This window comes from Montipora capricornis, chromosome 1 (genome assembly GCF_036669925.1).
Source record: "Montipora capricornis isolate CH-2021 chromosome 1, ASM3666992v2, whole genome shotgun sequence".
Taxonomy (NCBI): Eukaryota; Metazoa; Cnidaria; class Anthozoa; order Scleractinia; family Acroporidae; genus Montipora; species Montipora capricornis.
This window is the reverse complement of record NC_090883.1, coordinates 27,507,482-27,519,981: the sequence shown is the minus strand read 5'-3', so window position 1 is coordinate 27,519,981 and position 12,500 is coordinate 27,507,482. Positions and strand designations below refer to the sequence as shown.

At 41.4% G+C, this 12,500-nt stretch overlaps 1 protein-coding gene across 1 annotated transcript in view; it reads right to left on the bottom strand.

The window, feature by feature from the left end:
• Window positions 1-1,219: 1,219 nt before the first annotated feature.
• Window positions 1,220-12,500, bottom strand: part of LOC138013856 (serine/threonine-protein phosphatase 6 regulatory ankyrin repeat subunit B-like) — a 14,316-nt gene continuing 3,035 nt past the window's right edge. The window contains exons 3-6 of the mRNA XM_068860905.1: window positions 8,470-8,568; window positions 8,023-8,121; window positions 7,398-7,496; window positions 1,220-4,590 (exon numbers count right to left, since the gene is read on the bottom strand). Coding sequence (XP_068717006.1) covers window positions 2,461-4,590; window positions 7,398-7,496; window positions 8,023-8,121; window positions 8,470-8,568 — 2,427 coding nt within the window. The 3' untranslated portion in view covers window positions 1,220-2,460. The remainder of the gene's footprint in view (window positions 4,591-7,397; window positions 7,497-8,022; window positions 8,122-8,469; window positions 8,569-12,500) is intronic.

Sequence of the window (12,500 nt, the reverse complement as noted above, 5' to 3'; positions counted from 1 at the left end):
TTTCGTGAGTGAAATCAGTGGAGGATACCTAAACTTCGAGCCAGGATCCGAGCCAGGATCCGAGCTAGGATCCGAGCCAGGATCTGAGCTAGGATTCGAGCCAGGATCCGAGGTAGGATCCGAGCCAGGATCCGAGCTAGGATCCTAGCCAGGATTCTAGCCAGGATTCTAGCCAGGATTCGAGCTACAATGATCTTTTTCCGCTATTTCGAACATGACATGTCACATAACCAGGTTTCCTTGTTTGTGTTTCTGCTTCTGTAAGGTAAGGTAAGATAAAGTAAATTTATTTCGCCAGGGTGGCCCATTCAGCAACGAGGATGGTATTGAGAGGGGCCCTGGACTAAAAATATAATTCACGTCACAAGTCATGTGGAGTAACTCGTAGGAAGCGAACTCTTGATTTTTTTGATAGCACCCAAGTTTATATATTTATTCAAGTCGACACTTGCCTTTTATGCCCGTTGTTCGTCCCAAGATCGGGATAGAGGTATGTGCATTTATGTTCTGAACCTCTAAACACTCTTTGTTTATGCTTATCGTTTTTAGTACGAAGTAGAATATTGGGCAAGATACTTCGAGTAAGTAAAATGCAAGTTCCTGATGGAATATTTTCGTTAACTTCCTGTAGGGATAGCTGGGGCGTATATGAACTCCCTTGCAGGGTAGGTGAGGTAAGTGGCCCCTTTGAAAATACTAAGAAATTGCTTCCTGCTCACTCCCCATCGATTTCTTTGGTCCTTCGCATATTCTAGGGAGTAGGGGAGAGGATTTTTTAATAGCAACATCGAAAATAAAGATGGCGTCTTGTATCGTGGTTTTCTTTTTCTTCTGAGGTTATTGCTACTACCTGCTGTGAGCCAGCTCTGAAAGGAGATTCGAATTCACTTTCGTCTGAAACATAGAAAAGCATTTAATTGCCTTTCTGCTGCAAAACTGCAACACTAAACAGCAAACAAAAGGGCCATTCAACTTAAACAACAGCGATTTGCAAAGGCTCACCTCTACTTGCCTCCATCTTGATATAAAGAAGAACCAAATCACGTGATCAAAATGGCGGGAAAAACTAAAGGCGCAAACAGTCTGGGCGCACAAAGGGAGGATCCTAGCTCGGATCGTAGCTCGGATCCTGGCTCGGATCCTGGCTCGGATCCTGGCTTGGATCCTGGCTCGGATCCTGGCTCGGATCCTGGCTTTATACTTAGTTTATCTCAAATCAGTGGAAGAATTACGAAGACGATAGCATTGCCACCCGCTCCAAGTGAACGACCAAAAGCGTACGGGACTAGTTCAAAGGTCAGACTTGTCCCAGCTCCGGTTGGAGAAGACACAAACAGATCTATGCAAGACAGATATTCTTCAATTATTTTCCTCTGATGGTCGCGTAATTTGGAATATCCGGTAGCCTTAGTAGCAAGTTTGAAAATCACGCTTCACTGCGTGTGGCAAATTTTGATTGACAACTCTATCCCCTGGGGTCCACGAGGACTACTCTGATTGGCCTAGCTCAGCGACCCGGTTTTGGGTCGCTAAATTGGCGCCAATCAAGTATGAAAAGTCCTTCGTTCCGCGCGTATCTAGACGAAGGACTTTTCGAAAGTCTACATGTAAACGTGCATCAGTGTAGAGCGAGAAGAATATTAACGGCAGACAGACAAATGGGCAGAAAATACTACAGCGCATTAAATGCATCTTTGTTCTCAAAGTTAAGGATTAACTTCAGTCGGGTCTCAGAAGTTAATGAAATAGCATAAATCTATGCCACCTATATATTTTAAACAGTTTCCTTGAACGTTCAGAGTGGCTGTGCGGTTGATGATTGTAACGTCTCCCTATTTGACTCAAAGGCGGCGCAGGGCCATTAAATGATCGAGGGACAAAGTATTCCACACCATTTCGTTTCCAGAAACCACACAGCTATTTATGACCCCTAATTCCAATGGGTTGGTATTCGTGCCATTGAGTTGAAGGTTAGGGTCTACTATATCTGATGTTTGTTCGTTTTGTGTCCATTGTTTTCTTCAACCAATCTAATCTGTGGCTTTAGTATTCTATGTGTACCTGAAAGAGCGCATAGGCCAAACCAAATTTCTCAGCTGCTTGATGTGGCACCTTGTTTCAGGACGAAGCTCTGTAAGACTAAGACATACATTTCCGATGAATTTGAGATAAAGTTATCAGCGAATATGTCCAATCCATATATTTCAACCCTCGAAATTAGCATTGTTAAAAAAGTGACAAAAAAGTCTCTTTCTTGGTAAAATGATCACAAGTATGCTCATTCCGTGACGCAAATTCACATTAGCTTGCACCTTGTTTTTTCTTTTTTTTTGGCTTCTTTAGTCATTTCAATTGTCTTCAGCCTTTCTAAGCTTTTGTCGCTGTCCCAACGTAGTAGAAGTTTTGGGCTCGACATCATGTAATGAATTCATCGGCTCAACCCATGATACTTCTTTTCCTTTAGTGACCCGTCCGTTCCTTAGTCATTTCCGGTTGTTGTGTAACTCGAGCTTGTGACTCTTCCTTGCGTAAAGATAACTCTTGTTGCTTCTTTATTAAGACCTCTGCGCGCTGCCATTTCTCTTCAACCTTTCGCACAACCTCTTCTAAGCTTTTGTCGCCGTCCCAACGTAGTAGAGAAGGTTTGGGCTCGACATCATGTAATGTTTTTACCGGCTCAACCCGTGATACTTCTTCCATTTTAGTGACCCGCCGGCTTGGCCGTTTGAGGGGAAATCTCTCTTCAACCTTTCGCACAACCTCTTCTAAGCTTTTGTCGCCGTCCCAACGTAGTAGAGAAGGTTTGGGCTCGACATCATGTAATGTTTTTACCGGCTCAACCCGTGATACTTCTTCCATTTTAGTGACCCGCCCCCGTCTGAGGGGAAATCTCCGCTGACTTGTTTTGGGCTCGACTATTGTCTTCATCGGCTCAAACCATGATACTTCTTTTCCTTTAGTGACCCGTCCGAGGGGAAATCTCTGCTGAATCTCACGAGGGGTCTCTCCACTGTAGTTCCTCAGGTTTATATTGCATCCGGATTTAATCAACAACTGTGAAATGTCAGAAAATCCATAGAGAGCGCATAGATGAAGAGGAGTATTTCCCTCGGCCCCGCCTGGAAAATTCACAATCGCCTTGTTTTCAAGCAATAGCTTGACGAGCGGTACGTCCTTTTGGGTGACTGCTTTATGAAGCGGGGTTTGTCCCGACTGGTCTACAAAATTCACAAGCGCCTTGTTTTTAAGCAATAGCTTGACGAGAGGTACGTCCTTTTGGGTGACTGCTTTATGAAGAGGGGTTTCTCCCAACTGGTCTACAAAATTCACAAGCGCCTTGTTTTTAAGCAATAGCTTGACGAGAGGTACGTCCTTTTGGGTGACTGCTTTATGAAGAGGGGTTTCTCCCGACTGGTCTACAAAATTCACAAGCGCCTTGTTTTCAAGCAATAGCTTGACGAGAGGTACGTCCTTTTGGGTGACTGCTTTATGAAGAGGGGTTTCTCCCAACTGGTCTACAAAATTCACAAGCGCCTTGTTTTTAAGCAATAGCTTGACGAGAGGTACGTCCTTTTGGGTGACTGCTTTATGAAGAGGGGTTTCTCCTGACTTGTCTACAAAATTCACAAGCGCCTTGTTTTCAAGCAATAGCTTGACGAGAGGTACGTCCTTTTGGGTGACTGCTTTATGAAGAGGGGTTTCTCCTGACTTGTCTACAAAATTCACAAGCGCCTTGTTTTCAAGCAATAGCTTGACGAGAGGTACGTCCTTTTGGGTGACTGCTTTATGAAGAGGGGTTTCTCCCGACTTGTTTGCAAAATTCACAAGCGCCTTGTTTTCAAGCAATAGCGTGACGAGAGGTACGTCCTTTTGGGTGACTGCTTTATAAAGAAGTGTTTCTCCTGCCTTGCTTCTCAGTTTGGTGTGAAATCCAGCATTAACAAGCAACTGTGAAATGCTGAAGAAGCCTTGACGAACAGACAACAACAGCGGTGAATTTTCCTCATTGTCCTGAATATTCACATCAGCTCCATTCTCCAAAAGCAGTCCAGTCACCACATAATTATTGCTAGAAGCTGCAAAAAGCAAAGGTCCCTGTTTACCTGGGGCTGTTTCAGCATTTACGTCTGCCCCAAGATCAATCAGGGTCTTGATTAACACACCAGAGGACATCCCGCTCGCCCACAGCAATGGTGTGATGGTGCTCTTTGCAGCGACATTGACATCAATACCATCATTCAAAACGAGCTCAATCACCTTTTCTACATCACCGCTCTTGGCGCACGAGTGCAGCTCATTTAGTGTTTCATCAATCTCAACCAATCTTTGGTACAGTTTTTCAATATCAGCATGACCTGGTTTTCTGCAATCAAGGGCTGATAGAATATCAACTGCTGATTTGCCACGGAAAATGGACGCGTTATAACTTATTGTTTGAGATTTCATCTCTTCCACAAAGTTCTCTAGATAGGTACTTGCTTTATAAACACTGTCATAGTCTCCCTGTAAGACAGCTGCCTGTAGTAGATTAAACCCTGAATGGCTGTCCGTACGCAAAAAAGCCCTTTTTGTAAATGTCCTGAGACTGAGCTGCAACAAAACGTGTCAAATATCAATTAACTTCGTAACGACAGCCTTCCGCCATGGATAACGAGGCCCATGCATACCTTCCCTTTGAATTTGACTTTATAAAAGCCCCCTCTTCTTCCTTTGGGACATTATACATCTCAGTTGACCATCTCCATTTCATTTCAGTTAAAAAATGGTTTGAGTTTAGTTGAAAAACCAGTTTACATTTTTCGTATTTAACTGACGTATTTACATTCGGCAAAACTAAACTGCAAGTGGCAGTGGCATAGAATGTAAATATTTTCTTATTGGTATGCAACGCATGTTTGCCCACTTGGCACGCAGTGTTGTTCCTGTAGCACACATTACGCACACGTTATTTCAACACGGGTGTTATAAATGGATTGAACCTTGAAAAAACTCGGCAATGTTTTCAAGTTTGTAGACAGTGTCTTCATAAAGTTGCCAAATATTAAATACAAATAGCTCTTTGTGCCATAAATATATTTCATATTTTGTCAGTGGGTTGTTAGAAATGTTGTATCTGCGAGCTAAACCACTAAATGATATTTACCTCTTTAAGTCTTATTCGCACAAGCCACCTTAATTAAAGAGTTTTTCAGTTGTTTTGACCCATTCAAGCTGGCAAGTTGCTAACCCGTGTACAGCAGTACAATGGGGCCTTTGCAGCTGGCGATCACGTGGTACATACTGGAGAGCAAATTGCGCACTGGGACATCTAAAACAAAGAAAATTTAAATGAATTTGCTTTCTTTTAGGTGTTCCTGTGTGCAACTTGCTCTCCAATATGGCGACTTTTGTACCATGTGATCGCCAGCTGCAAAGGGCCCATTTGCTAACCAGAAGTGTAGTCTCGTTAAGAAGTAGACAATCTTACTGAGTCGTTTCTTGTAATTTTTCTATTCATTTTCTGCAAAGGTAAGGTCGAGCATTAACAAACCGACTCTGATCTTCTTATTTGGCGTCTTTGGTCAACGCAACGAGGATTTTTAACTGTTACAGTTGTAGGATACAAGGGACTGGTAATGTACCGTGTTAACGTTAGACTGCTGTAATGTACTCATCTCAGCTCTCGAATTGATTAAAATGCACCTAAACTCACATATTTTTCGTTCCTTATATGAATCTCCCTTTTCATCTTAATTCATAATTCAATCTGAATTTTGTCGCTCTTGTATTTCATTTATAGTCGTAAGTTAAGGAGGGAGCTCATGGTATTATAAGCCCCTATGTTTTCTTTCCTCGCCGGGACAAAAATCTGTTTTATTTTGTGTAATAAATGTTACTTCAGATCCTTTAACTTTATACCTATGTGCAATGTATTTAAAAATGATATTTCTGACAGTTGTAGCCTGCGAAATTGGCAGAAATAGATATTTTGCTGGCACGGACCAGAGGACTGGGTCTGGTTGTCTGGTGGGGATTATGAGTATTTTGTCGTTACGAGTAGTGAACCGTTAGGGATTTGAATCAGTCTAGGTTCAGCTTCCTTCGCCAACTTTTTTGTTCACTTTTCTCCTTAGCCTCCATAGTGTAGTGGCACTTCCACAGGGTTTGGAGAATACATTCCCTGATTCCCGCGGGGTTTTGGGATTTCGTATCGGGCAGGTGCCCAGTGTACCTTTCCTTTAAAAAGTTTTAAGTAGATCAGTACCATTAAGTATGCTAACATATTGTTATTTGGGAGCGGAGTTTGTGTGCATACGGCAAACAAAATTAACCCGGCTTGTGGCCATTGCTGTCCTACATGCCTCAGTATCTACACACTTGGGTTGTGATTGAGTTAGTTGTGTTGTGTGTCTGATTGGGTAGTGAAGTCAAAATTTATTTTCTTTCTTTCTTTTTTTTTCTGGCAAATAAATAAATGAAATGAATGAAAATGAAAATGTCAGCATTGTTACCCAGAATTTCGCTTTTTTTCTGCGCCGCACAAGCCACAGAAACTTGACAGAACTAGCAGTAATTTGGACGCATAATCGTGATGTGAGAGGCATGGGTCTATAGAGGTTTTGCACGGCAGCCATGTTGCATGGCAGGAAAAATGAAAATGTTTTGCATTAGAAAGAACATTTGTTCTCATAGGAAAAAGAATCTATTGTTCCTACCATGCAACATGGCTGCCGTGCAAAACCTCTATTCTTGATTTTATGTCACACACTGCTTAGCACTTCTGTTACATTGCAAAGCAGTTTGTGATGTAAAATCGTGAATAGACCCATCCCTCTCCATCACGGTTTTGGGTCCAAATGGCTGCTAGTTTTGATAACTTCGCGCACCTTGTCCGGCAGATGAGAAGCGAAATTCTGACGTGTGAACGGTAAAACATGCCTGCTTTTGGCAGGGAGATTAATATTGTTGCTAAAAAATTGCTTACATGTACTTTAAGATTCTGTTATCTTGTAATCACCTCTCTCCCCCAGAGGTTGGTGCGCCTTAGTTTTGTACGTTATTTAGACAGCATTAAACAATCAGGTTCTCAGCTCGAGCTGCGCACTCATTGATGTGTACGAGTCGTGAATATAGAGGAAAAACAAGTCTCTTACATCTAATACGCCCTACACTGACAATAAGGCCTGACGATAAAAATGCACAAGTGGAATACAAAGCGCATTTATGGAATTTAGTGCACTAAATTTATTTATTGAAGCTTACTTGGCATTGCTTGCCCTACTCCACCCCACCCCCATCCCCCTAAAAAAACCACAACAACAAAGATCAAGACAGTAAATGAATTCCGCACAAAATTTACGTTAACGTCTTATTGCCTAAGTATTTCTTGCAAGACGGACAAATTTTAAATAACTTACTGGTTGCTGAAGACTTGGTTTTGCATTGTGGTCCAGGAGCAGCTGAATTATTGACTGATGATTGCAGCATTCAGCTTTTTGCAGCGGAGTGCTCTGAAACTAAGAAGAGAAAGAGAGGTTCATCCGCCACTTGAGTGGTTTTATTCACTCTTGTCTTCCTTTTAATAATTATTATATGCATTTGCATTATTTGAGAACTGCAGTGGCAGGGTTCACTCGATACTATACATGTAAATATTCTTCATTCCTCTAATAATGGTGACATGAACGATACCATCATATCACCGAACCTGCGAACTTTTGAAAGAGCTAAGAACACATTAAAGCTTACGACCTCATCGGATAAGACCCTCCTATCTGTATAATTTTTTTTATATCCTTCCAATCATACTAAGCCTCATCCAAAGTTAACGGGAAATGGTCTAAGGGTGCATTGAAGATCAACTGAAGACTCACTAAATATGCTCACATCTGTAAGTTTACTGCCGCTAATGGTCACTAATACGACAACAACTTTTATACTTAAAATAACGTTCTTATGTGTCATTGTGGCACTTAGTGAAAATTAGAAGCAATAGGCTAAGAGGAACATCAACTGGGATTCAACTCTTCTCTTCCTTCTTACCCTGTCTAAGGCATTGACATCTGCATTATGATCTAGCAAGAGCTTGACTACAGATTGATGTCCATACCAACAGGCAAGGTGCAGCGGTGTTAACAAAAACTGGGGAAAGAAAACAATGTAAAACCAAGATATAAATTCTGGTGTCCAGCACTGGCTGAATGTGATGCTAAGCAACATTGCGCTTCACCCACATTCACTTCTTTTATGATCTCACTAGCAAACTGGTGTAAAAATTAAAGGAAGATCAGGACCATGGATTGTAAGTTTTAATACTGTCAAGTGTTACCCTTTCTGACCGTCTTTCATTGAATACATATATGTATGTTCTAACCAAGGTACAAAGGGCTAAGAAAACGTGGGCTACATAGTATATTTATTCAGTGGGCAATGCAGAATTTTAATAAGATACTAATACAATAAGATACTAATACAAATCTCTTGCAGAACCTGATCTCTTTCATCAACATTTGCACCATTCTTCAGGTGCATGTTGACCTCCTCATATTGTCCATTGATTGACGCCCTGTGAAGAGCACTTCGAGATACCTAGTGAAAAAAAAAATGAAGAAAATTAACACAGAGTTATCTCTCCAATGTCTTCATACAGTGGACGCCCGTGGAACCTTCATTTGGAGTCCGTAAATGAGATAGCCCACAAATGTGGGGAACAAAAAAAAAACACTGAAGCAAACAGTTTGAAGTTTCAAAGTTTACAAAACTGACCTGAACCACTGTTTTGTAGAATACTTATTCTTGCAACGTACATAAATGTTTCAACATGACTATGTGGTAAAAGTCGACGGGTGCCAGTTTAGAATTTCAAGCCCTCAGACAGTGCGAATGAAAAGAATAGAAGCACTATCTTGATAAAGATCGGAAAAAAAACTGCTTGGACTACTTAATAAACAACAGAGTTAAGAACAAGAGAATAAATGTGTCAATCAATCAATCAATGCGTCCATGGTCTCCCTTTTAGCAGGATTAAATTAAAACAATGAAAATGTTACTTTTATGCTGCTGTGGGAGTCTGCAATGAAGGGACTGGTTTCCTCCACACACTAGTATTCTTAAGTTTCAGTCTGGGGCTGGAGATTTGAACACTGTCAAAGGTAATGTGACTACAAGGTGATTACATTCCATGTAAAAATCCACCTTGTTTAAAGACCAGTGTTGCTAAAATCAGTATATTTTCATTGTAAACTTACTTTGGCCTTTTCCATTCTAATAGCCCAGCTTGTGTCCTGTTCCTTGATCTGATGACAAACGAAAATATAAATATCCTGACACAAGGATTGTCATCCATGACTTCAAACTAGTATTAATTATATGCTTTTCTGTGATCTTGTCAGGGTTAAATGTAACTTTACAGAAGTGGGGGAGATAAGGTCAACTTGATCTCCTGGCTAAGCAAATTCAGTCTTATAATGCCTATCATACATGTGTCCGCTGTCCTTATTACTGGTAGAACCTGACACCAACACTTATGAAAACACTACAATCCATTCTCCTAATCAGAAGTGAAGGAGCACTTTGAAACAAACCCCTCCCCCCCACCCCTCAAAATGTCAATTGCGAAGTCATTTGCAAGTTATATTGCCAAAACGTTCCAATAAGCTCATTCACATTCTCCTGTACCTTCAATTGGGTTGACACATGGTTGTGCCGATGGCAAACAATTATTTCAGTGTTTTTTGGGGGAAAAATCCAGCAGATGATACGCTTTTTGAACATAATGTCCTTTTAGAGTGGGGAATTGAAGGAGGGTCGGGGGGAAGGGGGGGGGGGGGCGGGGAAAGTTGAGGGAGACCTAGAAACCCTTGCTGCTTCTCCTGGTCCACTACTTTCAATTTTCTATTTTCACCAATGAAGGATCTCATTCAGGTCTTCAAAAATTTGGTTTTATCAACGGATTTGATAATGTAAATTGGCCACCGTACAGAGATTCTAAAAGCTGACGTTTCGAGCGTTGGCCCTTCGTCAGAGGGAATCGAGGGATTATAGGTTACGTGTAGTTTTTATAGTAGAATAGGAGCTACGCTATTGGTGGTAACATGGCAACGTGAAAAATAGGAATATATTAGTTAAATGAAAAGCGTTCGTTAATACCGTGAGGATTAAGGGTGCCGATTTGAAAGATGAATTTTTGTTCCAGATTCTTGCGGCTTTCCGTCGTACCTAGATGTAGGGAAAGTGCGCAGATAGCCATGTGTTTTTTGGAGTGGTTAGGCAGATTAAGGTCTTCGCGGAATCGGTCACCTAATCGTCTACCTGACTCACCAATGAACTTTTTTGCAACGTGAGCGCGCGCATTTGAAAGTGCCGGGTTGCTCGTTAGTTTTGAGCGCGCTTCTAACTAAAAAGTTGCCCACGTTTTTGTCGCGTTTGAATGAAATAAGTGGAGGTTGCGAAAAGATTCTACCAGTCTCGGGATCATTTTGGAGTAATTTAAAATTACTAAGAAAAATGCTTTTGACTGCGTGATTATGAGGATGGAAAGGCGACAAAAACGTAGGGAACTTTTTAGTTCGAAGCGCGCTCAAAACTAACGAGCAACCCGGCACTTTCAAATGCGCGCGCTCACGATGCAAAACTTGTCTTTTCATTTTTAACACTAGCAAGATATCGGGACCTAAGCGATCTGTTAAGATCACCGATCGTTTCACATGTACCTCCGCAAATGTCATTTATTGCATAACCTGTACGTTATGCAATAAATTATACATTGGTGAGACAGGTAGACGACTAGGTGACCGATTCCGCGAACACTTTAATCTGCCTAACCACTCCAAAAAACACATGGCTATCTGCGGCCTTTCCCTACATCTAGCTACGACGGAAAGCCGCAAGAATCTGGAACAAAAATTCATCTTTCAAATCGGCACCCTTAACCCTCACGGTATTAACGAACGGTGTTCATTTAACTAACATAGTCCTATTTTTCACGTTGCCATGTTACCACCAATAGGGTAGCTCCTATTCTACTATAAAAACTACACGTAACCCATAATCCCTCGATTCGCTCTGACGATGGGCCAACGCTCGAAACGTCTACTTCTGTACGGTGGCCAATTTACATTATCAACTCCGTTGATAAAACCAAATTTATGTATACTACTTCCCCACCGACACAGCACCACAGTTTCTTTAGAAACTACCCCTTCATTCAGGTCTTCCTTAGCTTTGTCATTATCGTTGTTTGACTAAGAGTCACATGTATGCCAGTTATCATCAAAGAGAAGGGAATGGTATGTCATCAATCAATCAATCAATCTATCAATCAATCAATCTATAAACAGACAGACAAATGCATATAATTGGGATCCCATAGTTACGTCTTACGGAACACCAGGGCCCAGTTGTTTCAAGCCAGACTTAGATAATACTGGATCAGTGGAAACTTTTCTTTCAGTTTATTTCGGCTGTATCAGTTTTCACAATACTACCTCCAAAGTGCTTTGAGTCAAAAGCACTTCCGACTCAGAATCGCTCAACATCGCTCAGCTTGCAGCTGCAGACTACAAACCACTAACTGGAAATTAAAACTTGAAACCATGCAGCAAACAACTTGAATGATGCCAAATCCCTTGTGCAACAGAAATGAATATTGAATGGTTGGTAATTTTTGGTCAACATCAAACACAAAAAAACAGCGTGTGCCTCGTTGACCCTCGTTAGCACCAACACTTAATCTACTTGTTACGGAAAAACATGTTGAACAAAATGAACAATAAATAGATTATTTCATCAATAGCGGTGGTTACACACACCTTGGGTTTGGGGATGGATTGGGTTTGGTTCCGTTCAGGTTTCATGTTACCCTTGGGGATGCGGTTACACAGTAGAAGACTCCCCTCAGGGTAAAATATACTTAGATATGAGTTCACTGACATTGCAAATTATAAACAGAGAAACAGAAAGATAACTTAGTCAACTTCGTAACTGACAGTCTGAAGGGCAAACTCATGAAAATAAAGAAAGAAATACTCACAGTGACGCACGAAACCCTGCCATGTTACCTCGTACTTTCTGATACGCTACAAATAAGCGTATTAGAGGTCAACTCAGAGCACTGCAGGCGATTTCCTGTATTAGCTAGGTTCTGCTTTATGATTGGCCAAGCCACCTCAGTGAGCAGATAAACCGTTCACGAACTGTCATTTGAAGTGCTTTTGTTGGTTTTGATGTATCCATGGAAATACCCCTAGAGCAGTTTCGGTCTAGGGAAAGCGGTTACACACAAAAACGTTCATGCCCATGGGCAGACGCTATTAACACATGGGTAAAAGGGCTAGTGTAACCACAGATAATGTTTTTCTGGGGTCGTTGAGTCCTCGCGAAAGTAAAAATAAGCCAGACATAGGCCTTCCCGCTCGGGGTTATGTGAGGACTTTGACCATGTTATGACGTAATTTTATCATCAATAAAAGGGCAGTCATAAAACCTGGCGTCAATTTGCTAAATTTTGACCAACAAAATAA